The 27,792-nt window shown below is 38.3% G+C and overlaps 4 protein-coding genes and 11 non-coding genes across 15 annotated transcripts; 7 read left to right on the forward strand and 8 right to left on the reverse strand.

Moving 5' to 3' along the window:
• The first annotated feature begins 166 nt into the window (after positions 1 to 166).
• On the forward strand, positions 167 to 1,441 carry W03D8.5 (Major sperm protein). The gene is made up of 4 exons (NM_058650.5): positions 167 to 710; positions 974 to 1,100; positions 1,147 to 1,255; positions 1,306 to 1,441. Exons 1-4 carry the CDS (start codon positions 236 to 238, stop codon positions 1,396 to 1,398), a joined length of 804 nt encoding a protein of 267 aa, NP_491051.4. The 5' UTR covers positions 167 to 235; the 3' UTR covers positions 1,399 to 1,441.
• Positions 1,442 to 2,495: 1,054 nt separating this feature from the next.
• W03D8.11 (Peptidase M23) lies at positions 2,496 to 4,612 on the forward strand. The gene is made up of 5 exons (NM_001047230.5): positions 2,496 to 2,700; positions 3,236 to 3,447; positions 3,516 to 3,587; positions 3,642 to 3,759; positions 4,285 to 4,612. Exons 1-5 carry the CDS (start codon positions 2,545 to 2,547, stop codon positions 4,438 to 4,440), a joined length of 714 nt encoding a protein of 237 aa, NP_001040695.1. The 5' UTR covers positions 2,496 to 2,544; the 3' UTR covers positions 4,441 to 4,612.
• Positions 4,541 to 5,886, reverse strand: W03D8.3 (uncharacterized protein). Its single transcript, NM_058651.3, has 3 exons — positions 5,799 to 5,886; positions 5,634 to 5,749; positions 4,541 to 4,858 (listed from the first exon to the last, which is right to left on the reverse strand). The coding sequence occupies exons 1-3, from the start codon at positions 5,835 to 5,837 to the stop codon at positions 4,621 to 4,623; spliced, it is 393 nt and encodes a 130-aa protein (NP_491052.1). The 5' UTR covers positions 5,838 to 5,886; the 3' UTR covers positions 4,541 to 4,620.
• Positions 5,887 to 5,982: 96 nt separating this feature from the next.
• pop-1 lies at positions 5,983 to 14,063 on the reverse strand. Its single transcript, NM_058652.6, has 4 exons — positions 13,871 to 14,063; positions 12,232 to 12,350; positions 8,629 to 9,181; positions 5,983 to 7,689 (listed from the first exon to the last, which is right to left on the reverse strand). The coding sequence occupies exons 1-4, from the start codon at positions 14,043 to 14,045 to the stop codon at positions 7,220 to 7,222; spliced, it is 1,317 nt and encodes a 438-aa protein (NP_491053.4). The 5' UTR covers positions 14,046 to 14,063; the 3' UTR covers positions 5,983 to 7,219.
• W03D8.13 lies at positions 6,489 to 6,588 on the reverse strand. Its single transcript, NR_101530.1, has one exon. It is a non-coding gene; the product is annotated as an Unclassified non-coding RNA W03D8.13 (non-coding RNA).
• On the reverse strand, positions 10,635 to 10,825 carry W10C8.17. Its single transcript, NR_101531.1, has one exon. It is a non-coding gene; the product is annotated as a small nucleolar RNA W10C8.17 (small nucleolar RNA).
• Positions 14,064 to 14,086: 23 nt separating the features above from the next.
• On the forward strand, positions 14,087 to 14,235 carry W10C8.14. Its single transcript, NR_050001.1, has one exon. It is a non-coding gene; the product is annotated as an Unclassified non-coding RNA W10C8.14 (non-coding RNA).
• Positions 14,236 to 15,056: 821 nt separating this feature from the next.
• W10C8.8 lies at positions 15,057 to 15,426 on the forward strand. The gene has a single exon (NR_050002.1). It is a non-coding gene; the product is annotated as an Unclassified non-coding RNA W10C8.8 (non-coding RNA).
• Positions 15,202 to 15,351, reverse strand: W10C8.12. The gene has a single exon (NR_050003.1). It is a non-coding gene; the product is annotated as an Unclassified non-coding RNA W10C8.12 (non-coding RNA).
• A 3,670-nt stretch (positions 15,427 to 19,096) lies between the features above and the next one.
• Positions 19,097 to 19,234, reverse strand: W10C8.13. The gene has a single exon (NR_050004.1). It is a non-coding gene; the product is annotated as an Unclassified non-coding RNA W10C8.13 (non-coding RNA).
• Positions 19,235 to 19,374, forward strand: W10C8.16. The gene has a single exon (NR_050005.1). It is a non-coding gene; the product is annotated as an Unclassified non-coding RNA W10C8.16 (non-coding RNA).
• A 144-nt stretch (positions 19,375 to 19,518) lies between these two features.
• W10C8.15 lies at positions 19,519 to 19,735 on the reverse strand. Its single transcript, NR_050006.1, has one exon. It is a non-coding gene; the product is annotated as an Unclassified non-coding RNA W10C8.15 (non-coding RNA).
• Positions 19,589 to 19,736, forward strand: W10C8.9. Its single transcript, NR_050007.1, has one exon. It is a non-coding gene; the product is annotated as an Unclassified non-coding RNA W10C8.9 (non-coding RNA).
• A 1,999-nt stretch (positions 19,737 to 21,735) lies between these two features.
• Positions 21,736 to 21,802, forward strand: W10C8.7. The gene has a single exon (NR_050008.1). It is a non-coding gene; the product is annotated as an Unclassified non-coding RNA W10C8.7 (non-coding RNA).
• On the reverse strand, positions 21,736 to 21,802 carry W10C8.11. Its single transcript, NR_050009.1, has one exon. It is a non-coding gene; the product is annotated as an Unclassified non-coding RNA W10C8.11 (non-coding RNA).
• Positions 21,803 to 27,792: the final 5,990 nt, after the last annotated feature.

A 27,792-nucleotide genomic window follows, 5' to 3' on the forward strand; every position in this document is an offset into this window, starting at 1 on the left:
ATTCATCAGGGGAGCACGTTTGCTTATTGAGCTGGATACTAGATTTTCTGGAAAAATACATTTAAAAATTTGCCCTAAAAAATAGCAAACTTTGAACTCCGCGTGGAAAATTTAATTTGACATTTTGAAAACATGTTGAAAAAAACTCCCTAAACAAAAACACAATAAAATTTTTAAAAACTCCAAAAATCGTTCATTTCTCCAAAAAGGACTTGATTTTCGCTGAAGTAAGAAAATGTTTGATTACTTGATTGTCATTGGAATTCTCGTGTCCTCTGTTCTACTATGCGGCAAAAAGAAAAAGCAGAAGACTGATGCACCATCAGCAGCTGAAAAATCGGTAGACGCCTCACCGAAATCCAAGTCACTTATGGTAGTGGCAGCGGAGCCCGTTGACCAGGAATTTCGATTTGCGGAAAATCAGACTGAAACTACTCAGAAGGATAGTGAAGAGATGGGAGAAGTTGAAGAGAAGAAAAACAAGAAAAAGGAAGAGAATAAGAAGGCTGTTGAGAAAGTGGAAACTGTTGAGCCAAAGGAGGAGAAAATTGAAAAGAAGCTGGAAAAAATGGATTCGAAAAAAGAGAAAAAGGAGGAAAAAGTGGAGCCAAAGAAGGAAGAACAAAAGGAGGAAAAGAAGGAAGAAAAGGTGGGTAATGTGGAGTCGGAGTCAAGAAAGATCCCAGATACCAACACCGGAAAGTCTCATGGTAAGTGGCAGAGGCCTAGAAAGCCTTGAAACAAGCCTAAGCTAAAACCTAAGCCCAAGCCTAAGCCTAAGCCTAATCCTAAACCTAAACCTAAACCTGAACCTAAACCTAAACCTAAGCTTAAGCCTAAACCTATATCTAATCCTAAGTCTAAGCCAACACTTAACAACATAAAAATAATATTTTCTAGCTCCAATGCCAGCATAAACCTAAGATATCAATATTTGAAGTTTTCAAAAGTTGAAAAGTAAATCAATTTTCAGTCTCCGCGTATCCCCCTGGTCAATTACTCTTTACACCCGATGAGTGTCAGGAAAAGCTCACGATCACCAATACTCATGATAAGAAGATTATGTACAAGTTGAAGCTTTCTGATAATATTGCATTCCAGTAAGTTTCCTCTCTTAATTTCACCTTCTCCAGCATAAAACTTCAGATTGAATCCAGTGTTTGGAGTCCTTGAACCAGGAAAATCCGTTGACGTGGCAGTGACACATAGAAAATCTGAGCCGATGGAGGGCAAATTGATTATTGTCAACTCATTGGTAGGGTATTTTCACAAGATTCAGAAATTTTTTTTTGTTGAAAATTTCAGCTTACTGGGGACGAGGACAAGGTGAAAGAGTTGTTCAAGCAAATTACGAAGCCAACTGGAGATTCGGTTCATGTGAAATTGATTGTCAAGTGATATCGGATGATTTTAAATTTCGGACATAAAGTTTTTTGCCACATTTAATAATTTTATCTTGGTATTTTCTACATGTGCAACTTTGTGGCTTAGTTTTTTTCCCTGCCGGAAAGGCCGCTGGCCGAGATTTTTCTAGGCAAAGCCGCGTAGCCGTTCGGAAAATATTTCTGTCGGCAAATTCGGCAAATCGGCAATTGCTGGTCTGCCGATTTGCCGGAAATTTTCATTTTCGACAATTGCCGATTTGCCAATTTGCCGGAAATTTACAATTCCACTATTTTGCCGGTTTCTCGATTTGCCGGATATTTACAATTTCACTATTTTGCCGGTTTGCCGATTTACCAGAAATTTACAATTCCACTATTTTGCCGGTTTGCCGATTTGCCGATTTGTCGGAAGTTTTTAGACGAATTTTTACGACTGAAACTATTTCGAAAAAAAAAGTGCAGAACCACAACTTGCCGAAAATTTTCGGCAAGTTCGCCAACTCGGCGATTTGCCATCTTGCCGATTTGCCGATTTTCCGATTTGCCGGAAAAATGGTTTGCCGCCGACCCCCTTTCTGAATGCAAAAATGCTACGTAATTGTGCGGAAAATGCGATTTTTTCGTGTTAGTCGAATGCACCACATTTTACGCGCAAAACATATTTTTCAGTATGAAAATACAGTATCCGGTCTCGACACAAACATTTTCGTTAATTGGAGAAGTATGTGCCTTTAAAAGGGTACTGTTGTTTCCAACTCCTTTATCAAGTTTCACAATTTTATATGACGAGCTATTTATTTTCCTAAATAAACCTAAATAAACACAGAAAATCATAGTGTTGAAACCTACAGTACTTTTTAAAGGCGCATACGTTTTTCCATTTACAAATTTAAAAAATTGCCGTGTCGAGACTGGGTACAGTATGACCTGCTGCGGACTGTGGAAGATGGCCCAGCTTTCTCTGTTCCCGGCCACTTTAAAAAACTCAGCCAATTAACTGTTTTTCGAACTTTTATCCGTCACCGGATCAAAACCTTCCTCTCACCGATGAAAAATAGAACAGGTTTGAATCGAACCTGTCCCCCCTCCCCCCTGAGATAGTGGTCAAATGTCAAACGGTGATCTTCTTCTCATTGTTATCATTATCATCGGATAAGCCATGAGATTTCGCTTATTTTTGCCATCTTTTCTTGTCGTTTTCACTTTTGCCGGTGTGGTTGATCGTCGGAAAACCGGCAACGACGCGGATGATTTGAAATTCGCTTTTGGTACTATTGAGCATGGACAGAATTATGGTGCAAGACCGTTTTTGCAGGTGAGATATGGGTTATGCGCCTTTAAATAGCGAGTACTGTAGTAGTTGTTTTTTTTTCGTGGCAGGACTCAAGAACTTTTTATATTTCAAAATAGTTACAGTAAATAATCTTAAAGGCACATACAGAAGTTATTTTCAAAGAATTAAATTTGCGCGTCGAGACCCATTCCTCACTCGGCGCACAGATTAATTGGGGTGAGTCTCGTCGCAATTTTGGGTGCAAATTTTCTCGTATTATATTTTTTGGAAAAAATGTTTTCCATAAACTTTTTCTCGCGGCGAGTCCCTGCCAAACAAATCTATGCGTCTTTTATTAAGAATTTCAAAAAAGTGAGATTACGATATGACTTTCACGGAAAGTTATGGGTTTCGACGCGCACGTATTTTATTTTTCGAAGACTGCTGTATATGCGCCTTCAAGGTTACTGTATATATTTTTCGGGAAGACCCATCCTTTTTGTGGGTCTCGCAGCGAATGCCTTTTGGAGTTTCCACAAAAAAGTTATGAAAAATGTTCTGAAAATCAATTTTCCAGATTCCAGTCGACGGTGAAAAGCTAACAGTACCCAAGGCGTTCTATCACTATTCGGAAAATGAAATGTCTGCCGGTGGAAGTTTCGGTCTTCCAGACGAGACCCGCCTGTTAGATACTGACGGAAAATTTGTGAATAATCGAAAAGAAATCAACGGAATTTATTTGCCACTGCCAAATATGGAACCAATTAATCTACACTTTGTGAATCAAAAGTTCGTTTTTGCTATTTTTTTTAATTTTTGGGGGCCCAGCATTTGAATTTAAAATCAAATTTTTTTAGAGTTTTCGAAAAAGGAATCGACACGAGAGCACACGAAGAATCACCGGAAAGTGTGCTCCACAGAGCTAAAATGTAATTTTTGCGAAAACTTATTTCTTCTAGTTTTTTTTCACTAAGACCTTTCAGGATTTGCTTAACCGGCAGCGAGTTCGAATGTGAGCGACAACTTCTAAAATATCATCGAGCCAAGAGTGAAGCCTTGCGAAGAGATCGAATGCCACTTCATGAGCAATTAATGGAGCTTGTAAGTAGGAAATAATATGGTGTCACAATGCACCATGTTCTAAACACAAATAGCCAGTTTCGCTCCGATTTTTTTTTGTATTTAAAAAATTAGAAAATTGTCCAAATTTCACTTAGAATACGCATTTTAAAACCATAGTGCAATCGCGCTCCACGACCAAACGAAAATGCTCCGCCCATATGATTTGGGTCTTATTGGGAATGGGCGGAAACACTATACGTTATATCAAAAACACTAAAAATTCTTGAAATCGGCTAAACTAATTCAAGATGTTTTAAATTTAAATTTTGCTGCCAATACCTAACGAGACCCAACGTTATGGGGCGGAGCGTTTAGCTATTGAGCGCACTTACGTTTTGATAGCATTTTTCTACGTTTCAAAAAAAACTGAGGAGTCATCGAGCTTTCCTGAAAGAATTAAAAAACCGGAAAAAAAATTAGCAATTTCAAAGTTTTATCAAAATTTGTATGAAACCCACACTTTTATGAAGGAAAATCAAGAAAAAAATCTAAGAAATGTTTCAGGGCCAACTCTCCTCATCTGCAAAAATCCATGATAAAGAAGGAAATGGAATGGGTGTAGTGGTGGGAATGCCTGGCTATGATCCTTTGTACATCGGAGCCAACCTAGGTCATGACAATGATCAGCACTTGAATATTCGCTTTTCTCCACCGGCTTAAGATGTTTGCGGCGGTTTTTGACGGGTTTCAACAGTCACGTTGTACAGTAATGTTAATATAACTATTAATAATTCATAATTGAGATACATTATAATAATGATTGATAAAATGCCAAAAAAAACCTTCATTCAAATCACATTAAAATAATAATAAATAAAACCCATAAAACCTTTATTCAAATCACATAAGACCATCAATCAATACCATCAAAGTGATAACAACTGAACTGAAGACAAGAAGCGCACTGATCGCCATTTGCCACTTGAAGGCGGACAATGATGGTGGTGGCTCGGAGGATTCTTTCGATTTTGAGCCACCCGAACGCTTTGTACGCTTTTTCTTCTTGTCCTTTGAATTGTCACCCGATGATTGGTTCGATTTGCTCTTCGATCCTTTTTGGGCCGGCTGCACTTCGAATCTAAAAGTTTTTTTAAAAAGTTTTTTAAGATAATTTTTTCTAATGGGGTTATTCAAGTAATATAGCAAAATGTATTTAAATACATTTGTGACGTCACTGTACCTCTAATAAACCCTACAGTACTCCTACAGCGCACCTACAGTATTCCTACAGTAATCCTACAGTACTCCTACAGTTATCCTACAGTACTCCTACAGTACCCCTACATTTTCCCTACAGTATTCCTACAGTACCCCTGCAGTTCCCCTACAGTTATCCTACAGAACTCCTACAGTACCACTACATTTCCCCTACAGTATTCCTACAGTACCCCTGCAGTTCCCCTACAGCAGTCATCCTACAGAACCCCTACAGTAATCCTATAGTAATCCTAGTAGCCGTACAGTGCTCCTACAGTACTCCTACAGCGCACCTACAGTACCCCTACAGTACAAATTCAGTGCTCCCACAGCAATCCTACAGTACCCCTACAGTAATCTTACAGTAAGTCTACAGACCAATACCGTACTCTTTCAGTTCCCCTACAACAGACAAAAACTCAATTTTTCCAAATCTACAGTAATCCTATAGTAATCCTATAGTAATCATAGTACCCCTACAGTGCTCCTACAGTATCCCTACATTACACCTACAGTAACCCTAAAAACCCCTACAGTACTGCTACAGCGCACCTACAGTACCCCTACAGTACTCATACTATCCTATCCTACACAAATTATATAAAAATTTCCCAATTCTGAATGAAATCCAAAAATCCAAAAAAAGAAGTTCCTACTTCTTTGCCACCGACACAGGTGGAAGCTCATTCGTCGGAGCGGGATGTCCAGGTGCTGGGCGTGGTGCTCTCGGAGCAACTGCTGCCGGTTGTTGAGATGGTGGTGGTGGGGCAAGCTGAAATTCTTATTAATGATCTCTGAAAACGCGCGCGAAGAAAACTTACTAAATCTGGAGCCAAAAACTCGTAAGCGTCGTCACCCATGTTGTGTTGTGAAATCGGTATGAACTGTTCAACTTGAAATTGAGAACTTAATTTTTTTCAAAATTTTTGGAAACATTTTTTTTCTATTTATTTCTAGTTCTCCACGTCTTTCCACAATTTTTTCTACAAGTGTAACGCTTCACGATTTAATTTTAAAAAAGATTTTATTACCTCGAGGTAACGGAGGAGAAAAATGAGCAAAATGAAACATAATCAGATGAGATGAGGAAAAAAAAATAGAAAAATGATGATGATGATGAAATTGTACATAATATAATTCATAATTCACAAGTAAAAAAAATTCAAAAAATATCCAGCAAAAATTCTTTGGTCCTAGTGGCGAGTTTAAGTGAAAAAAAAACAGAATTTAAATGCTTTCAACGTTTCTTTTTTGGAGGAGGAGGAGAAGGAGTGAGGTGGACCCGCGAAATTTGAAGAAAAAATGTTGAAAATGAGAAAAAAAAATAATTTACGAAAAGACGAAAAATGAATCCTAAAATGAGTACGACGAAGATCAATGATGTGAGAGAGAGGGCTGAGAGATGATTAAAAATTTGTGATGAAAGCTTGATTGGGGGGCGGGGGATTGAAATAGCACTCGGAGGGGGCACGATGGTGGTGGGGAAGGGGGTATACGGTAGATGGTTTCCGACGGGAATTTCAAGAAAATCAACTTTTTCAGGAAGATCCGTGAAAAGCAAGCACGCCGCATCGAAAAAGGGGCGGGGCGTAATTTTGCACGGTTTTTTGCGGATTTTTTTTCTAGCCAAAAGGTAAAATCGAAAGTTTATCAATTAAAAAAAAGAAGAAAAACCGCGCGGCAGGGTTGCAAAATTAGGCTCCGCCCCTATTTCTGTGCGGCACTGCTTTTTGTTTTGCAAAATTCACGTTTTAACAGTGTTATATACTGCCATATAGGCACTGCTGAATCGTGAATTTTGCCAAAAAAAAAAATCAGTGCCACACAGAAATAGAGGCGGGGCGTAATTTTGCAACCCTGCGGCACAGTTTTTTCTCTTTTTTTTTTAAATTTTTTTTCTAAATAAAGCTACAATTTTATTCTTTTTTTTTGAGCGGAAATGTTATCCAATTCAACAAATCGAAAAAAAATCGAAGAAAAAAAAAAGAAAAAACCGCGCCGCATGGTTGCAAAATTAGGCTCCGCCCTAATTCTGTGCGGCACTGCTTTTTTTTTTTGCAAAATTCACGTTTCAACAGGCATGTTGTATTGTGAAATTTTCAAAAATCAACAAAGCATAGAAATAGGCGGGGCGTAATTTTGCAACGCTGCGGCACGGTTTTTTCATCTTTTTTAAAATTTTTTCCTCGAGAAAAAGTTGATTTTCCTCAAATTTTCCGAAACTAAATGCCGGAGAAGATTCTTAAATAGTACACATCGATTCCTGCATAAGCATATCATGTGTCTGCTGCATAACCGTCGGATCAATCTGCTCGTCTTCCTCCTCCTCAACATCAGATTCCGAATCCGACGCGTTCGCATCCAGCGGACTCCTGCCTGCCGACGAGGACGCCAGTGGTGATGGAACGTGCGTCGATGCTCCCGTCGTCGATCCTAGACGCATTTGCATCAACATCGTATGCATCATTGCTGCTTGCTGCTGCTGTGTGGTCAGTGCAATTCCAGCGTTTGCCTTTGGTGATGGGCTCTCCGAGCTACTGCTATACGCACCACTTGTACCTCGTCCATCCTGACTGTCAGTTATATCGGAACCGCCCGAACGATCAGTTGCGTACTCGCACTTCTTCTTCCGCTTGCAGAATTTACACCACATTTCTGTGTTGTTAACTCCGAATCTGGCTCGGCACTTCTTCTGATCGTTGTTCTCCGATGCTGGAAAAAAAATTTTTAATTTATTTTAAAGCTGGTAAATTCTGAGCATGCGTATTGTACAACATATTTGACGCGAAAAATATAAAAATATCTCGTAACGAAAACTACAGTAATTATTAAAATGACTACCGTAGCGCTGTTAATTTTTCCTTCCGCTACAGTAGACATTTATGGGGTTATTCATGTGATGTAGAAAAATGAAAAAAACGCATCCAATTTTTTTGCATTTGTGGAAATTTTAGAACATTTTTATGCATTTTTCGACATTTTTTGGAATTTTTCGACATTTTTTGGAATTTTTCGGAATTTTTCTACATTTTTGTGCATTTTTTTTTTACATTTTTTACACATTTTTAGACATTTTTCGAAATTTTTTGACATTTTTCTGCATTTTTCGACAGTTCACTTCACAAGCTGAAGGCGAAAAAAATGCCAAAAAAAATGCCAAAAAATGCAAAAAAATGATTGCATTTTTGTGCATTTTTTCTCATTTTTCAACATTTTTTGTGCATTTTTCTGCATTTTTCGATTTTTTTTTTGCAGTTTTCGACATTGGCTGACAGCTCACTTAGCAAGCGGAAGGCGAAAAAAATGCCAGAAAAATGTCAAAAAAATGCAAAAAATGATTGCATTTTCCCTTTTTTTTCAAAATTTCCTGCAAAATTGGAGGTTTTAGCTAAAATTTTTGAACCGGAAATTTACCGAAAATTTCAGAATAGCGAAATTCGCTTTTTTTGGGATATTTTTTGAGGCCTAAACCTCAAATTTTCTGAAAAAAAAAATTTCATTGCGGTTCAAAATTTCCAACAAAAATGGCATAATGTTAGCGGAAATCTCAATTCTTGGCAGTTTTCCCAGGAAAGTTAGGCAATTTTTTTTTTTTGAAAAATTCTCAAAATTTTGATCCTAAACCGTAAAATTTCCGAAAAAAAAACTCACGAATACTCTTATCCCTTCGTTTCTTCGTCTTTTTCTTATTAACCGCATAATTTTCCCGCGCCGACCACTCCGGATACCGTTCCTTGTGTGTTTCCTTATCCTTCTTTGCCATTTCAAAATATTTCGCCTGTTCTTCCTTCGACAAATCATGCCACCTCTTTCCAAGCTCTTTATTCAACTCTGCACTCTGTTTCTCATTATTTCCAATCTCTTCCAGCAGTGCTTTTCGATTTTCCTTCATAAACCACATGAACGCGTTTAATGGCTTCTTCACATGATCATCCTTCTTCGCTTTTCCACCTCCTTGAGCCCTTCGATCGACATTCTGTGGAGCCATTGATGATGGATGCATGTATGGTGGCATTCCCATCTGATTCATTGGATGACCGGCTCGCATGTTCAGTGGAGCCATATTCTCAAAGTGTTGTTTGGCGGCTGCCGCAGCGATTGCTGCTCCATAGACAGGACTTGGCGGGAACATTGGAAATGTGGGGCTCATTGCTCCCATTGGAAACATCAGGCTTGGTGATCGTAGTGCTGCTGCGTATGGATTCTGAAAAAAAAATCGATTTCAATTTTTTCAAAAAACTAAAAATCGAAAATTTTTTGTTTTTCAATTTTCCGATATTTCGAACATTTTTTTTCGATTTCTCAAAAATTAGTTTATCAATTTAAATATTTTTTCTCATCAATTTAAACAAAAGTAGATCGATTTTAAATTTAAAAAAAGCTATTTTTAAAAATTCTAAAATGTTCGTTTTAACGACACCCTTCATACGGGTGTCGGTTTTCCCATTTTTCAAAAAAAAAATCGAAAACATTTTTTTCTTTTTTTAAAATCAAATTTTCCAGAAAACATTTCTAAAAAAAGTGCAAAAAAGCAAATTTCCCACTAATTTTTAACCCAAAAAAATTTTTGTAGCACTCTCTCTAACTCCCTGAGCGGCTGGCCCCACCTGTCCTACAGTACCCCCGAGAAGTTTCTTCTCGGAAACTGTTGTACTGCTCTGCTCAATATCCTCCAATCGGCGGCCGCTCGTTAACAATATTTGTTTTGCAAGTCTCGTTCGCAGCTCATTAGAGTATCTGTGTTATCACTAGTTGCTCACAGAGCACAAAACAGTCACTTGAGATGTGGAGGGGCTTAAGTCGAAATGGAATAGATACGGATCAGATTTTCCGATTGTTGCCTCAAAGTTTTTTTTCAAATTTATTTATATATAAATATTTGTACTCTCTGAGAGCAACTTTACATTCAATTGAAAGTTTCAAAAACTCGAATTATTCGAAAATACCTAAAAGTAAAACGGTAATTGGTCTCAAAGCGACCGACTTTTTGAATCTCAAAAGACCGTGTGCCCTTAAGGAGTACTGTAGTTTTCAAGATTTGCCGCACAGCTCTGAAAGGTACGGTAGTCATTCAGTTTCCACGAAATCTACTAAAGAGTTCGAATTCGTCAGTGAAAACTCAAATGTTTGAGTAGATTGGTGTATTTAGTCACTTGTCTACAGTACCCCTAACGAGAAGGAGTTGAAAAAAATGTAGAGGGGATAAAATATGGCAATTTTCGCGCCAAAACTACAGTACCCGATCTCGAAGCGAAGTTAAATTCAAACAAACTTGCGCGCCTTTAAGAAGTACTGTAGTTCCTTTAGTTTTTGCTACAAAAACCGAATGGAAAATCGTTCCTAATTTTTCAGAAAACCTTGGCTCAACCTGTGCATGTGGTGTCAGGCTGCCCCTTCACGGTTTGATCTACAAAAAATGCGGGAATTTTTCACCCAAAAATATGTGACGTCAACAGGTTCTTAACCATGCGAAATCAGTTGAGAGCTCTGCGTCTCTTCTCCCGCCTATTTTGTAGATCTACGTAGATCAAGTCGAAATGAGACACTTTGACACCACGTGTCTGTGTACAGTACCCCGAGAAGATAGGCCTAGTAGGTAGGTACGGTAATCATTCAGATCCCCGCTAGCTCTCAACAAATTCAAAAAACAAGTGTCAATTCTCTACAGGAAGTGGCACCAATCATGTTCCGGAAGCAATTAGAGCTCTCTCACACTTGTTCTGGTGTGGGGTCATCATCATTTTGTAATGAATGAATACGAACACACACACACCTTTTGAACCTATTGTTTTCCGCGTCTTTTTGTCTGTAGAAAAAAGGTGTCCAAACATGTGTGTGTGGGGGGGGGGGGGGCCCAGAGGTGTCTAATTGTCTATTGTATCCGTGTCTCGGGTACCAGCAACCATAATTACCACCACCATCGAGACCCCCCAAAGTGACGCAAAAGGAAATAATTTCGGCTCTTGACATGATGTTCAACAATTCAAAAGAAATTTTTGGTGTTTTTTCGCCAATAGTTTTTCGAGAAAAACAAATTGCCAAAAAACACGCAATTTTTTGGGAGTTAATGAGGCTTCTCCAACAAAAAAGAAGAAAAAACTGTTTTCGAGGAAATGCAACGAGTTTTTGGATTCAGAAGATAATAGATTCAGTTTTTCGGTGAAAATTTTGTAGAATTTCTCACGAATTTTTGGCTTCCCTCATAAAATGAAATGGAAGAGTTTTTGCCGAACTAGGTCATTTTGGCTCAGTAGATTTACGGCGCGTTGCGTGTCGCGTCGCGGCTCGATTTTAGTTGTAAAACTAAATGCACTTGTCCGTGTGGAGTACACGACTATCCCAGTCCGGCGGGCGATTGTCAATGGAGCGCGAAAAATTCAATGAGGAAGGCCAGAACCCCATGGCGGAAAGCCAAGAATTTTTGGATTTGGAAGACAATAAATTCAGTTTTTTAGTGGAAATTTTGTATTATTTCTGCTTTTTGGGGAAGAAAATTGTAGGAAGAATAAAAAATTAATACGGTTTTTTTTCTACAAAAATGGAGAAAAGCCCTAAAAATTCTTGAAATTGGGTAAAAATTTGAATTTTTTTTTTTTGGAATTTCTGCTTTTTTGGGGAAGAAATTGTTGGAAAAATGATTTTTAATAGGATTTTAAAGCAATTTTTTGCAAATTTCGACGATTTTTGATTCAAATTGAAGAATAAGCTCAAAAATACACAATTTTCCATATTTTTCAATAAAGCTTTCGATTTTAGGGTGTTTTTTCGCTTTTTTTAAATAATTTTTGGTGTAAATTCTTAAATTCCAAAAATATAGAGGCTCTCGAACCCTTTAAAAATTCAAAATACATAATTTTTCCCATTTCTTAGGCAATTTCTGGGCAAAATATTGAAATTGCAACTTTTAAAAGTATTTCTAATGCCTAGACTACATAATTTTTCTAATAAAATAGGGGGAATTGTCATAAAAAGGATTTTAAAGCGATTTTTCGTCGATTTTTGGGGGAAATCTTGAAATTTCAACTTTATAAGGTATTTATAACATATTCGAGGCCTAATATTCACCTTTGTTTTCAGATTTTTCAGTGAAAACTTCCAATTAAAGCCGATTTTTTGCCAATTTCGGTAATTTTTCGTTCAGAAGTATTTAACTTGTTAACTCTAAAATACAATTTTAAGTCGATTTTTGTCGATTTTCGCCAATTTTTATGTGTTTTAATTCAAATTTTTTCAATTTTCCAAGTAAAAAATCACCATAAATAGAGGCATAAACATGGGTAAAGCAGCTGCCGAGTATCCAGGACTGAAGTGTGACATTAAACCGGGAAACGATGGTGACATTGGTTCGACTTTTGGAAATGCACTTTTTAACACTGAAAATTTGATAATTATTCGGTTAGAATGGTTAAAAAAGAGCCAAATTTTTGATTTTCAACCGATTTTTTGGCAAATTTCACAATTTTTAGTCAAAATTCTTTAAAATCCAATTTTATAGGGTTAAAGATTTCATTTTTCCAGATTTTTTCATGAAAACTCCGATTTTAAAGAGATTTTTCGGTAATTTTCACAATTTTTAGTTAAAATTCTTCAAAACTCAATTTTATAGGGTTAATTATCTCATTTTTCCTTCAAAATTTCGATTTTTGAAAGCGATTTTTCGCAAATTTTCACAATTTTCAGTTAAAAATATTTTAAAATTCAACTTTTATAGTGATATCCGAGTTCAAAACCTCTCATTTTTTAGATTTTTCAATTGAAAATTCGATTTTAAAGCGATTTTTCGTAAAATTTTAAAAGGAATTTCTAGCACCTCTAAAGGCCTGAAATACATAATTTTTTAGATTTTTCCATTCACAGATCTCAAAAAAGGTCAATTTTTGGCGCCAAGTTCAAATTTCTCAGATCAATTTTGAATATTATCCAATTCTTAATCCTTTCGCACCCCTATACAGTCTATTGAGCACACACAGACGGACCAACTTGTTCAAGTACTCACGACGGATTAGCACACAAGATAACGGACCGAGATAGTATGGGATTCGGAGAGACGCAGATGGTGTTCGAACACCGTTGCGTAACATCCTTTTACGTCATTATGTCATTGCGTAAGGCCCGGGACCATCAGGTCAATTCTTAGGGGTGTTTTGAAATTAGCATGGATTTTTTTAATAGAAAATAGTGAAAACCGGAAAAAAAATTGGTTAAAAATGAGTAAATTTCATTTATAAAGTGTTAGAAATACTTTAAAATATAAAAAATGGCGAAAAATCGCTTTAAAATTGGTTGAAATTCAAAATAACACTGAAAATACTCAAATTTGTCAAAAAAAAATATTTTAGCGATTTTTAATTAATTTAAATTCCCGCGCTTTTGTCTCGATTTTGAACTCCGCCCATAAAACCGTGCCGCACTTTTGCACTTTTTAATTTCAACGTAAAGTCCAATTTTTGGGTTGTTTTTCTAGCTTTTAATGAATTTTTCGGCGATTTTTAAAACCTTTTTCTCCATTTAAAAACTGAAAAAAAACCCCCAAAATATGGATTTACGCTGAATTTGAAAAAAAAACAAAGTGCGGCACGGTTCTATGGGCGGAGTTTAGACAAAAAATGCGGGAATTTAAATAAGGTTTTTTTTTCAAATTTAATGATTTTTTTCTCTTTTTTTGGGATCAGTCTTAGCATTTAAAGTTTTTATTTAAATTATTTAAATTTAAATTTATATGTATTTTTTTAATATTTAATGTCCCTTTTTCCTGCAGAAATTTAGAAATTTAGAAGAATTTTCAAATATTTTTTTTGTGTAATAAAGTCGAAAGGCAATTGAGGTGGTCCATAAAATTTTGTGTGATAGCTGGCCACCTTCCCCTTTCGATCAAATTTATTGGAAAACTCACCATCAATCGATGGATTTCGACCGGCACCGTCTAATTCTGCTTCCATTACAGCTTCTTTTTTATCATCGGCTAACTGTTGTTCTGACGTTTCACCACTAATCATTGGATCATCGTCAGCATCCTCATCCCGACGGAACACCTTCACCTCATCGCCGAGCTCTTCGTCGGCCATCATTTTTGTGTATTTTTATATCTGGAAATTTAGAGCATTTTTTAACGATTTTAATGGGAAATTGACGGAAAAATGGAGGGAAAAGAAGCACGGAACCATTTAAAACAAGAAAAAAGGGGGACTAGGTCCGCGGAAGTTAGGCCATGGAGAGGGGAAAGACGCGGGAAATTTGAATTCGATAGGATTTTGGGGAGAAAGTGGAGGTTTAGACTTCTAAAATTGGAAAATGTTGAATTTTTATTGAATTAGAGATAAATTTTGACGACAAAATCGAAATTTTAGATGAAAAACTCAAGAAAAATCAGCAAAAACGGTGAAATTTGTTTTAATTTTAATTTAAAAAATACTTTTGTCCACCGTAACTTTTAAAGGCGCATGCCGCTTATTTTGGTGTGGGTCTCGACACGAATTTCGAACAAAATTACTTTTCTTTGCTTAAAAATGTCGAATTTGAGCTGTTTCGTTGAAAAAATAATTTGAAACGAGGAAATTTCGATGTGAAATATCTAGAAATTGATCGAAAACTTCGAAATTTGTTCAAAATTAAATTTTCAAGTATTTTTGTCTACCGTAACCTTTAAAGGCGCGTGCCATGTATTTCAATGTGGGTACCACCGCGAATAACAATATTTTTCGGCTTATTAATTTGTAATTTGAGTTTTTAAAAATAAAATCATAAATTTTAAACAAGGGAATTCCGAACAAAAAGGAGAAAATCATCAAAAATCTTTAAATTTGTTTAAAATTCGCATTTTTCGACATTTTTGTAAATATACCGTAGTCTTTAAAGGCGCATGCCATGTTTTTTGGCATGGGTGACACCACGATCAGACTTTAAATACCTTAAAATTACCTATTTTTGACGTAGAAAATTACTTTTTTGCTTATAAATCCGAAACGCGGGAATTTTAAATTAAAGAGCAGGAATCGATACGGTGAACAAAACACATCTGTCATTGGCAACAGATGGCCTAGCCGAAAACTAGGCCGCTACTCGCTCTACAAAATTCAAAAAGAATGACGGGAAAAAAAAGCGAAAAATGTTCGAATGAAGAAGTTCCTCCAATTATAAAATGCAAATAAACGTAGAACCCAGCAGGAGGTAGGAGGGAGGATAGTGGAACGAGGAAAACGAGGCGAAAAGGATCCATAAAATTCAAATAAATGACGGACCGGGGGACGTGAGAAGAAGGGGGGAAGAAGACAAGAGGCGGTTGGTGGTGGTGTATGCGCGCGCTGTCGGTAGTGCACCATGGCCCCCCGCTACACCAATTTCTCTGCGTCTCTCGCTTTCATCGCTCATCAAGGGGCCGCCCATGCTAAATGGTGTGTGAGAAGGCCCTGTGTGTGTGCGCAGGTGGCCGACAATAATAGCTGTAGAAGAGGTTAAAAGAGAGCATGGAACTTGAAGAGAGTGGAGGTTGAGTGAGAAAAAATAAAAATCAGATTGTCCTGAAAAAAACCATTTAAAAATTGATAAGAAGTGATTTTTGTGGGCATCGGTAATCGGTAACCCGGGGCGTCAATATATATTTTTTATCGAAGTGTTCATTTTCTTCGTTGTAACTCACCGGGAAAACCGTGAGAATTGGCGGAGAGATAGAGACACAGCGTGTTTTCATCTTTTTTTCTTTTTTCTAATTCTCCTTTCACTGTGAATGTGACCCCAGTCAGATAAAAGAGAAAACGGAAGGAGACAAATGGCAAAGACTATCCTAAATTAGAGGGAACACACCCTTTTTGGTAGCGAAATTGGTTGAAAATCAATAAAAATTAATAATTAATTCGAATTTTCCGAGAGGAGTACACGTTGCTTGAAGGGTACGGTATTTTTTTAAAATTTTTTAATAAATTTCTGAATAAAATCGATTTTTTTTTCGATTTCGAATAGTTCTTTGTGAAATTGAGTGAAAAATTGAAGAAAATCAAAATAAACTGCTGGGAAATCTCGAATTTTTCTAGATTTCCGTTTTTTCTGCGGAATTTTCCCAGAAATTAGAGAAAATTACCTGGACAAGTGTAAAAACGAGGATGTTGGGAAAACGGAGACTAAAATTGGAGAAAATGCAACGAAAAAGCTTGAAAAAAATAAATTTGGCTGTATTTCGGGAACACTGCGAAGCAAATTCAATTTTTTTATTACGGGATCACGAAAGTCTAATAACGCGTATTTCGCAACATATTTAACGCGCAAAATATCTTGTAGCGAAAACTACAGTAATTCTTTGAATGACTATTGTAGGTCGATTTACGCGATCTCGATTTTTTTCCCATTTACTTTATTTAGTTTTTTGTCATTGCCGAATGATAAATAATTTCCGTTAATCGACCTACAGTAGTCATTTAAAGAATTACTGTAGTTTTCGCTACGAGATATTTTGCGCGTCAAATATGTTGCGCAATACGCATTCTCCGAATTTTATGTTACCGTAAATAATTTTTAACAGAGGAAAAACAACTAGAAAAAATCAATGAAAATTTTTCATGGCCAACTCTTCTTATGGAAAAGTGTAAAAATACAATTTTTAGACTATTTTGTTGGTAATTTGTGTAAAGAAAAGTCGCACAAAAACTACAGTAACTACAGAAAGAATTGAAAAAGTAAAAAAAAATTCTCACGAAAATTAGAGAAAATCGAGAGGCAGATGTTGTTGAGCCACCAGGCGTAACAGACAATGAGTGTCTGGAAATGTCTAGTAGTAATAATCTAGAAACGCTGCAACAAAGAAGGGCTATTTCCGTTCTCACCCATAGGAAAGGTGACAGGTTTTTAGTAAATAGGGGGAGGTGGTGGCTCTGGCGATGAGCTGGAAAAAGAAGGTCATTAAGCGAGAAATTTGAATAAAACCTAATCAGACCGCAATCGTCGCGCGGAGAGATACGCATCTCGAAAATTCATCCATTTTTCTTGCCTGCCTAATTTGAAAATTGCGTGGCGACAGCCAGCTATCCGCACTTTCCATCTTGGTGGGGCCCCTCCCCGAAGATGGAGCGGAGTCCCCCTCCCTGTCAATAATTTATGTAAGAATATTGGGGTCTCTCCTTTAGCACTCGGAGTGTAGAAAACATCGATTGATCATCAATTGACATGCAACCATCCGCGATGCTGCTACTGCTGTTTCACGAGGGATTAGCGTGGAAATGTGAATGTGTGTAGAAGCAAAAAAGGAAAGAAGAGAAGAGGGAACGTTTGAATTTTTGAAGGACATTCTGAGATGAAGAGGGAGAGAGAGAGGACAAGCGTAACCATTTGTTTATATGAAAAAAGGTGGAATGTTTTGATTCATCTAGGCGTGAAAATCTCCCGGGGAGCGGTCGGTGCCACGTGGATTTTTAAATTTTAGGTCTCAACGCGACCGCACAATTTCATATGACAGGCGACAGTAGACACCTTGCTAATTCGAAATTTGCTTTCATTCTTATTACACAGTCGCAAAAATTCGTGTATTTTGTGTAAAACGCGGTCTTGACACGACACATTTTTGTTGAATTCGAAAAGGAATGCGCCTTTAAAGAGTACTGTAATTTCAAGATTTTTTTGGACCAAAACCGCATATTTTCAGAACTAGAAAAATGTTCAAATTGATAAAAATAATTGCAAAAAATTATACAGAACACTTAAAGGCGCATACAATTGGGCGTCAAACGATTTTTTCCGGCAAGTCGGTAAATGGCCGGAATGGAAAATTTCCGGCAAACTGGCAATTTGTCAAATTTGTCGACAAAAAAAATTTGCCGAACACCAATTTCCGCCCACCCTGATGAAAGTTTCCTATCGAAATCGACAAAAAAGAGAACAACCGTTACTGTACTCCTTTGCAAGCCCTATTCCAATTTTTTTCCAAAAAAATATGTTCAATTTTGGCCTAAAATTGTCAAATTTTTATTTTAACTATCTGAAGGTAAAATTTTTAATTTTCTTACCCCTTTTATTTCAAACGGTCGCCCTGTCACCGCCCGCCTCTCAGTGCAGTCAGTCATCTGTCTTTGTCATAAATATAATGGATGATCAGCTCTCACAGTGAACAGAGTAACTGCTCTCTCTCTCTCTCTCCGGTATACGGCATTTGTTTAGATTCAACAGTGTAAGTATGTCACCCCCAACCAACCAACTCATTTATCCTCATAATACCACTACTTTTAATCTTCACACTTTCGTGTCAAACTATGGGTTATTGGGGGGAAAATGGGTTGGTGGCAGGAGCCAGGGGAAAATTTTATTGGAATTTCCACTGATTTTTGCTTGACAATGTCGAGAAAATTGCAGAGAAATCGATTTTTAAAAGGGCAATGGAGCTTCGATGCATGCACCATGTGACCAAAAATTCAGAAACCGGCTAAACATTTATAATGTAGCCCTCTAGTTGCTCTAATGTTCGCTTAAAAATTTTAAAACCCAAAAAATCAATATAAACCAGAAAGCTTCGATGCACCATGACCTATTCCAAATCTGGCTAGAATTTCAGATAGAATTGGTGGAAGACGCATGGGCAACTACAGAAAAGCTAAAACTCAGGAAAAGCTAAAAATCGGGTCTCGTCGATGCACCATGACCACATGGTGTCAAATTGCCCTAATTTGGTGTGATCTACAAAAAATGCGGGAATTTCTTGCAGCGGAAATTGTGACGTCAGAACGCTCTTAACCATACGAAATCTGTTCAGAAGTCTGCGTCTAATATCCCGCATTTTTGGTAGATCACACCGAAATGGGACACTTTGACACGACGTACATAACCTGCCTCTGCGGCGACCAGAAAATATCAAGAAAATTCAAAAAATCGATAAAACCAGAAAGCTTCAATGCACCATGACCTGCCCTGAATCTCAGGCTGACCAGAAAATGTATGTGGAATGGGTGGCAGAAGCAGCAAGAAATTTGCTACAGGGAACCAAAAACCCAAACTGGGAGCAAGCCATTTCGAAATTAAGACAACTTCCGGTGACTAGAACCAACTGATAAGAGCCCCCCACATCGATACAAAAAGCAATATCATCACTATCGGAAAAATGAAATAAAAGTGGAGACGTTTTGTCGAAGACGTCCCCAAACAGTCATCAATCCTCTACACCATTATATGTGTACACCTGACTGACTAATTGACCCGTCTTGTTCTTTTTCCTTCCCCTTATCGCGCGCACGCGCGACTTGCCCCTTATCAGAAGACCCCTTAAACCACCCACCCCCTTTGGAGCATGGTGCATCGTGTTGACCTTTCGGACGGTACTGATAATGGTCGCGGATCGGTGTTCCCCGGTTTGATCTACCAGAATTGCGGGAATAGTCACATAAAACTTAAATTTCCCGCAATTCTCGGAGATCAAACCGCAAATGGTTCGCCGTAGTAAGGTTACCTAAAGGAAGCACGAAAAAAAGGAGCACGCAAAAAAAACAATTCCATATAAAAATTTGTAAAACAAAAACCGAGTGTTTGTGTTGAAGTAAGAGGGGAGGGTGCTTGCCTGGTGGTGGGGCAGTAAATCATTTGCCGCCCGAAGACCCCAAAGAAGACGTTGTCGTCGTCGTTTTTCTTCCCCACTATTTGTCTGATCCCTCGCCACTATTTTTTTTTCGTTCGTCTCCACACCCAGTTTCCAAGACATTACATTGTGTGTGTGTGACGTGGCGAACTACTGTAGTTCGCACCTTACAGTAAACTGGCGGGTGCGAACGGAAGTGGTGGTGGAGGTGATCTGGGAGTGAAGGAGGCAATGAGGTGGATCATTGTTGTTATGGGGAATTGATCGTGGTGGGACCTTCTACGGTGGAAGAAAAAACTCGGGGACCTTCCTAAAGTGAAAACGGTCCAGAAAATTGCTAGAGTCGTCACACGGAATGTACTGTGAGACGCGAGCAAAAAAAAATGTCGCGTATAAGTTTCCCGCAATTTACAGAGGTCAAAACCCTTCTAGAGAATAGTGCTAAAAAAGCTTAAGGGGAAGACGAGAAATCTCGGCCACCAATTTCATTTTTTTGAGCGACAGAAATTGCGAATATTCAGAAAATCAGATCAACTTTTGGAGAAAGAAAGCTCAATAGACTACGAGGTTGGCATAGACAAATTCGGCAAATCAGGAAAATTGCGGGTTTGCCAATTTGTCGGAAATTTTAAAATCCGGCAAGTTGCCGGTTTGCCGGAAATTTTAAAATCCGGCAAGTTGCCGGTTTGCCGGAAATTTTTGATTTCGGCAAATCGCCGGTTTCCTGTTTGCCTGATATCAATTTGCCTAGGATGCGTACATTTTTTTTTGCCGATTAAAATTGAAAGTCTAATATTCACAAAAAGAATTGCAAACCCATAATTTGCCGAAAAATTTTCAGCAATAATCCGTCAATTTCGGCATTTGCCGGAAATTTTCAAATCCGGCATTTTGCCGATTTGCCGATTTACCGGAAATTTTTAAATCCGGCAATTTGATCTACGAGATTGCGGGAAATTTACACTCGATTTTTCTACTGGCGTCTTAGAGTAAATTTCGTGTAATATCTCCTGCAATTCTTGGAGCTCAAACCAGGTATGATATCTCGTGCAAAAAATAAATCCCTAGCGAGTTATCATCAAATCTCCCAACAAATCAGCACCTGTACAATTTTAGGCAGGGTAATAATAACAATAAAAGCTCCAGAATGTCTCTCCGGGCTCGTATAACTGGCACATTCGCACGGTACACCGGTGTGATGGGGCGGCAAAGATGAAAGGAAGGGAATATTGTCGTATAACTGTATATGTCTTGCATATGAGACGGGAAGCACCAGCAGCACGAGAATTTGACAGGTTTTTGGTGATTCGGGGGTTTTAGGGGAGAGGAGGAGCACCTGGAGCATCTAGCCAAGGGTTCCGGCTCCTGTCAAGGAAGCTAATTGTTTTTTGTACTAGAATTTTCTCACCGGGGCTAACTTCCGACTTCCCTGAACCTGTGGCTGGCTGAATAGTCTCAAAACTTGTTCTATCAACTGCAGAGCCCCCTGCATTCACGGGGGGGGGGGGGCCTCGTTAGCAAATCCTAGGCCACAGAAGTTTTATGGGGTTCGAGGGACGACAGCACTGAAGATCTAGTTCACAGGTGATTGGGGTTTTCTAGGCGTCGTAATAAATAGACCCACGGGCCGTTTCGAGCGGGCTGGTATGAAGACCCAAACTGGAACGTGGGGCGACTCGTAAACCCCACGAAATTCACAGAAAATATGAATCTACCTCTAAGTGATCAGGACATAAATCGTGAACTGGCTAGCGAAAAATCAACAGGAAATGGCTCGATCGTAAAATATATGGCACATTACCTAGAATTAGAGTAATTCCAAAATGGTAGCTAGCAGGTCTAAGTGAGCCTGTTGTGGGTCGTGGGCCGCTCTGCGACCAAGTAGGCACTTATCTGATTTCTAAACGGAAGCTAAAAAAAAGCCCCCACTTAAATAAAAGCTTACCTTCTTTAAAATCCGCACAGCTAAACAGCCAAAAAGCCCACAAAAATGAAAGAAGCGGATCCCGCCAAAAGGGGCGGAGGATGATGGGCTCCCTTTACAGTATGCTCAACGACAATCAACTTCAAGTGATACCACTTGAAATAGAGCATCCATTTCGCTCGTTTATCAGCAGCTACCCCCTTTCAAGCCAAACGGCGGCTGGATTACGGTGGATCGGTGTGCGCGCGCACGAGAGCCCAGTGTTGACAGACACCGTCCCCCCCCCGGCTTTGTATAATTAGCATATATGTATTACAAGAGGAACAACTCAAAAGTGATAAGGTGTGCCTTGAGTGCTGGTACTTCACTATCGCTTTCTAACGGACATTGTGGTCAGTTTTGGTTATCAATATGGACACAAACATGTACTACAAAAGAGATATCCGTAAAGAGGCACCTGGTGTCAAAGTGTCCCATTTTGGTTTGATCTTGGAAAAATGCGGGAGAAGAGAAGCAGAATTGTCAACTGATTTTGCATAGTTAAGAGTGCGCTGACGTCACATTTTCCTGGGGGAAAAATTCCCCCATTTTCTGTAGATCAAACCGCAATGAGACAGCCTGACATCACGTGCGGGTGGTGGTGACCGCGCTCTACTGAGAATCGGGCGACTCACCGAATGAATTTCTGCCTCCACCGGAAAAATAAAATTTGAAAAAAACAACTGAAATTTTACCTTGCGAGACGGAGCGAACACCCGGAAAACTGAACACAAAAGGAGGTATACTGTGGGGCCCCGTTGTTGTCAAATGCTCTGTTAAACGGCGGGGGCCCCCACCGATCAAATGTAAGACAATAGGTACAATGGAATATATAGGCGGTTATGGAATACCGGGAGAAAAAAGAAAGAGATGCATTTCCTACCTATTATGAGCCATTTTTGAATAGTGAAAAGCTTTGAACAAAAACATTTTTTGGGGTAACTTTGAAGAGAAAAAATAAACGCTGGAAATTCTATGGGTCAGGGCAAAACAAGCTCTGGTGAAAACAAAAAGCTCTATGGATCGGCAATCAAGAAAAATATCAAAAAACCTTGTTGGCGCGCAAATTGAGAGTTTGTCGTAAGTTTTCAGAACCGGCAATTGGAGAATTAACTTGAAATAATTTGCAATTTCAGGCACAAATTTCATACGGTTCTAATACAATCTGAGCCAAGAGTGGGCGGCAAATCGGCACAATGCCGGAATTGAAAATTTCTGGCAAATTGACAATTTGCCGGAATTGAAAATTGCCGGCAAATTGGCAAACCGGCAATTTCCCGAAAATTTTCGGCAACTTGTGGTTTTGCACATTTTTTTGGAAATTTCAGAATTTCAATTTAAATCAGCAAAATTCTCTTAGATCCCTCTGAAAACTTCCGGCAAATTGATATTCGGGATACGGCAAACCGGCAATTTGCCGGAATTGAAAATTTCCGGCAAATCGGCAAACCGGCAAATCAGCTAACCGGCAATTTGCCGGAATTGAAAATTTCCGGCAAATAGGCAAACCGGCAAATTAGCTAACCGGCAATTTGCCGAAATTGCCACAAAGTACATTTGGAACGGCAATTTGGAACGGCCCACCTATGATCTGAGCCTGACGAGTTAATCGGAAACCGTGATAGTTCTAAAAGGCCTGAAAAAGGTCCGGAGAGCCCATTCCCTGGGCTTACGTCAAAAAAGGCTAAAATAAAACTGCCGGTCCCCTGTAGGCAAACGGTCTGCAGAGCAAGGCTGAGAAGAGCAGCACCCATAGCTGGTAATTAGAAAGGCAAATGATCAGGCTTACAATACCTTGCAAGAATTTCAGATTTCTGCCACCTGGCTTTTATGGACATTGCTTTTCGAAAAACCTAAAGAATCATCAATCATCATTTTTCAAAAAACTACATCCTCTCGTCATTTCTCAGTCACACAAGAAAAAAGCCGGTCATCAAGAAAAAAAACGACGCGACTAGTGAATCAGTAATTGTTTGATGTTGCCGAGAGGAGGAAAGGTAAGAGACCTGGGAGGAGATTTGAATAGAGACGACACGCGTCAAATTTGAGGTCAAATTGGGGGTGAAAACGGAGGAAAAATTGAGATGGCGCAGCAGCAGGAGGAGTAGGAGGAGGGAGAATTTGGAAGAAATTGAATGAGTGGGGATGGAGGGAGGCATGCAAAATCGGCTGACAAATTGAGAAGAGACAATGAGGAATTTTTTTTGTTGTTAGATTGTAAAAAATAGGTGGCAGATTTCGGGATGGATTATGGATGGAAAGGTGTGGAAAAGCGTGGCAAGACCCCAAAATATCTTATTTTAGGTGCGAGGGGGCTACTCGAAATTGGGGTACAAAGAAGTCCCAATTTCCAAAAATGCGTGGTTGCGTTCGGAAAGTGTAAATCAAATTTTGAAATTTTTTCAATATTCTCAAAAAATTCGAAAAACTTCAAAAAAAAAAATACAAACATGTGAAAATTCGTGGCGAGACCCATACCAGCTTAGGCTTAGGCTTAGGCTGAGGCGTAGGCTTAGGCTTAGGCCTAGGCTTAGGCTTAGGCGTAAAGTCAGGCTTACGGTAGGCGCAGGGTTAGGCTTAGGCTGGCGGTATAAGTCAGGCTATGATCGGGCAGAGCGTTTTTTGCAACGTGGCCTAGAAAAACCAAAAATTTGGCCACCATTTGGTCTTTGATTTTCACGTTAAATATTTTTGAAACTTGCCGACAATAGTCTTGAAAGGGGCATCTATTGTTCCACCGAGCCGATTTTCAAGGTGGCCGAGTTTACGTATATCGCGGCCACGTAGTAAACAACCGGTCCTTTCTAAGTGGCCTAGGAAACGCCAAAACTCGGCCACACCTCTGCTAATACTGTCATAGAAATAAGCTGAATAAAGAATTTGCCGAGAAAAAATTCGTTCTAATAATTTCTGTGATTGTCGTGCCGAAACCCGGGTCGAACTCCCCCACGTATGACGTCACTAATAGTTCAGGGAGGTTCGACTCCTGCTAAAAAAAACTGTAAAATTCGAAAAATCGTCAGATCATGGTCAAAACTTCTAAGAAATGTATCAAGTCCCTTTTTGTTAATTTTTTTTTGTTGAGAAAACTCGGCCACCAACTTTTCCTCGTCCACACCGTCCAAACTGTGAGGGGTCGATTTCCAATTACCTAAAACTTTGGCTCTTCGAGCATCTACTTTGTTTACACTCATTTGCTGCCAGGAAGTCGTCTCTTTGTGACTCATTTGGCTACTACTCTCCACCCCAAACCTGCCCTTATTACCACACAGCAGCAGAAACATAAAATAAACAAAAGTGACATTGATACCACCACACCGAGCAGGTCTTTCAAAAAAAAAAGAAGGCTGGTGACCTCAAAAGACAGGCAGTCCGAAAGGGACCGTATATATCGAAATATGATACCTTAGTTTTTTGTGGTGATGGGGGGTCCAATAACCGTAATATCCGTCCTCTTGTAAATGACCCCTACGGGATAATGGATGAGGGGACATAGTAAAGGGGGATTATGATGAATGGGCCATGATGAGACAACTTTGAGTTAGTTGTGGCGGAAATAGATCCAAAGTTGGGCAAACAGAATATTTGAATTTTGAATGGAAGGCGGGGGTGGTCGCAAAAAAACTCGGCCACTTTGAAAAATGAAAAAAATTCCCAGAAATTTAAAAAAATTGGAAAGTTCATTTTTACTCAACTTTGTGGTTAATTGTAGCACTCAAATTATCAAAAAAAAAAAAGTTTTTTGAGTATTCGGATTTTTCTGAAATTTTATTTTTTATTATTTTTTAATTTTTCAAAAATGCATTTTTTTATAAGTTGTGTTTTAATTTAAAATTATATAGAAAAAATTGTTTAAAAAATTTTTTATTTTTCGAAAACTTTGGTTATTTCTTTTGAAATTTTTAAATAGCTACATATATTTGAAAACTAATGTAGGTATTTAATAAATAAGGTAAAAATTTTATTTGAAAAATCAATGAAAATTCATGAAAATTTCAGTTCTTAGAAAGTTCGAGTAACTCGAAAATTTGAGTGAAAATTTTATTTTTTTTACAAAAAAAGGTAGAATTTTCATTTTAAGTTGATTTTCTGTAATTTTAATTTTAAAAAAGTAAAAAAATTTTAAAATTCAGAAATTTAGTTTAAAGTCATTGAAAATTATGAAAATTTCAGTTTAAAAAATTTTGCAAAAAATTTTTTTCAAGTTTTTGGAAAAATTATTTCTATTGAATACAATTTAAAAGAAGAGCAAATAATTGATTTTTTTTTTGAAAAAAAAACTAACAATTCCAAAAATGGCTATTTTGAAAATTTGGGTCCCGCCACGAATTGAAAGGAAGTCTCAGTGAAATCTCAAATTTAGACAGGTTATCTAAAGAAAATTCAAATAAAACTCTCCTAAATATAATCTGCAACGAATCTCATTAGGTAAAGATTGGCGTAACCTCTTAGATTTCTATCAACAGATTGATGAGATTAATTTTGGGTGGTGAGAATAAGGTGGTGGTAAGAGACCGTAATTAGGGTGTTAATTCTGTGGAACATTTAGTTTTGGAGAAGTTGGTTTGTATGGAAAGAAGGTTAGCAAATAGTCAGTGGTATACAAGCAAATGTCAACACACAAGAGAGAGATTATTACATATCAAAGAAAAAAAAACATACTTTGGTGCAAATAAATTTTTGAAAAGAAGTAGCAGTGGTACCATGGTGGTTCTAAAATTTGCATGGCAACTATGGATTTAGAGAGAAAAACCAAGCTGCCAGGAGTTTCCTGAAATTAAATTTTCTTTGAAAACTCTGCTCATTTTGAATATACCATATTCATTCTATGCGCACGAACATAGGGGTTGGCGGCAATTGCCGTTCGGCAAATTTTCTTTCCGGCAAATCGGCAAATATTCCAGCAAATTTGGCAAATCGCCGATTCGCCGGAAATTTTCAATTCCGGCAATGTGCTGGCTTGCCGGTTTGCCGAAAACTTTAATTCCGGCAATTTGCCCATTTGCCGATTTGCCGGATGACAATTTTCCGGAAGTTTTTATAGGGAATTTTTATTAGACAGAAACACTTAAAATTGTCCCTTTTTGAAAAATTTTTCCCGTTTTCTTTAGATATTTTCATAGAATTTGATTATGTTCAAAATAGATGTAGGAACATTCATAGGATGCGTACAATTTTGCTGATTGAATTTTAAATTTTGAAATTTTCAGAAAAAATGTGTAATACCAAAATTTGCCGATTTTCCGGCAAATTCGGCAAATCTGCAATTTGCCGGAAAATTTTAATCAGGAAATTTGCCAGTTTGCCAATTTGCCAACTTGCCGATTTCCCGAAAATTTTTAATTCCGGCAGTTTGCCCATTTGCCGGTTTGCCGGAAATTTCAAATTCCGGTAATATGACGATTTGTCGGAAATTTAAATATCAGCAATGTGCCGATTTGCCGATTGGCCGGAAATTTTTATGTTCCGGCAATTCGCCAACTTGCCGATTTCCCGGAAATTTTCAATTCCGGCAGTTTGCCCATTTGCAGGTTTGCCGAAAATTTCAAATGCCGGTAATTTGACGATTTGTCGGAAATTTAAATATCAGCAATGTGCCGATTTGCCGATTGGCCGGAAATTTTTATGTTCCGGCAATTCGCCAACTTGCCGATTTCCCGGAAATTTTCAATTCCGGCAGTTTGCCCATTTGCAGGTTTGCCGAAAATTTCAAATGCCGGTAATTTGACGATTTGTCGGAAATTTAAATATCAGCAATGTGCCGATTTGCCGATTGGCCGGAAATTTTTATGTTCCGGCAATTCGCCAACTTGCCGATTTCCCGGAAATTTTCAATTCCGGCAGTTTGCCCATTTGCAGGTTTGCCGAAAATTTCAAATGCCGGTAATTTGACGATTTGTCGGAAATTTAAATATCAGCAATGTGCCGATTTGCCGATTGGCCGGAAATTTTTATGTTCCGGCAATTCGCCAACTTGCCGATTTCCCGGAAATTTTTAATTCCGGCAGTTTGCCCATTTGCCGGTTTGCCGAAAATTTTGAATTCCGACAACTTGCCGATTTGCCAATTTGCCGGAAGTTTTGAATTCCGGCGACTTTCCGATTAGCCGGAATTTTAAAATCCGGCAACTTGCCGATTTGCCAAAAATTTTGAATTCCGGCAATTTGCCGTTTTGCCGATTTGCCGGAAGTTTTGAATTCCGGCGACTTTCCGATTTGCCGGAATTTTAAATTCCGGCAATTTGCCGATTTGCCGGAAATTTCAATTCCGGCATTTTGATTTGCATAAAGCTCAAAATTACAGCGCT

This window comes from Caenorhabditis elegans, chromosome I (genome assembly GCF_000002985.6).
Source record: "Caenorhabditis elegans chromosome I".
NCBI lineage: Eukaryota > Metazoa > Nematoda > Chromadorea > Rhabditida > Rhabditidae > Caenorhabditis > Caenorhabditis elegans.

Excerpts from the sequence above, each read along its gene's own strand:
- W03D8.3 (NM_058651.3), bottom strand. The coding sequence starts at position 5,837 with ATGGGTGACGACGCTTACGAGTTTTTGGCTCCAGATTTA. Across the intron at positions 5,750-5,798 it reads AGTTTTTGGCTCCAGATTTA|CTTGCCCCACCACCACCATC; the intron begins GTAAGTTTTCTT and ends TAAGAATTTCAG. Across the intron at positions 4,859-5,633 it reads CCTGTGTCGGTGGCAAAGAA|ATTCGAAGTGCAGCCGGCCC; the intron begins GTAGGAACTTCT and ends AAAAACTTTTAG.
- pop-1 (NM_058652.6), bottom strand. The coding sequence starts at position 14,045 with ATGATGGCCGACGAAGAGCTCGGCGATGAGGTGAAGGTGTTCCGTCGG. Across the intron at positions 12,351-13,870 it reads TCGAAATCCATCGATTGATG|TGTTAAAAAGTGCATTTCCA; the intron begins GTGAGTTTTCCA and ends TCAAATTTTCAG. Across the intron at positions 9,182-12,231 it reads TGTTTATGCCTCTATTTATG|AATCCATACGCAGCAGCACT; the intron begins GTGATTTTTTAC and ends TTTTTTTTTCAG.
- W03D8.11 (NM_001047230.5), top strand. The coding sequence starts at position 2,545 with ATGAGATTTCGCTTATTTTTGCCATCTTTTCTTGTCGTTTTCACTTTT. Across the intron at positions 2,701-3,235 it reads GTGCAAGACCGTTTTTGCAG|ATTCCAGTCGACGGTGAAAA; the intron begins GTGAGATATGGG and ends TCAATTTTCCAG. Across the intron at positions 3,448-3,515 it reads CTACACTTTGTGAATCAAAA|AGTTTTCGAAAAAGGAATCG; the intron begins GTTCGTTTTTGC and ends AAATTTTTTTAG.
- W03D8.5 (NM_058650.5), top strand. The coding sequence starts at position 236 with ATGTTTGATTACTTGATTGTCATTGGAATTCTCGTGTCCTCTGTTCTA. Across the intron at positions 711-973 it reads CAACACCGGAAAGTCTCATG|TCTCCGCGTATCCCCCTGGT; the intron begins GTAAGTGGCAGA and ends ATCAATTTTCAG. Across the intron at positions 1,101-1,146 it reads TCTGATAATATTGCATTCCA|ATTGAATCCAGTGTTTGGAG; the intron begins GTAAGTTTCCTC and ends ATAAAACTTCAG.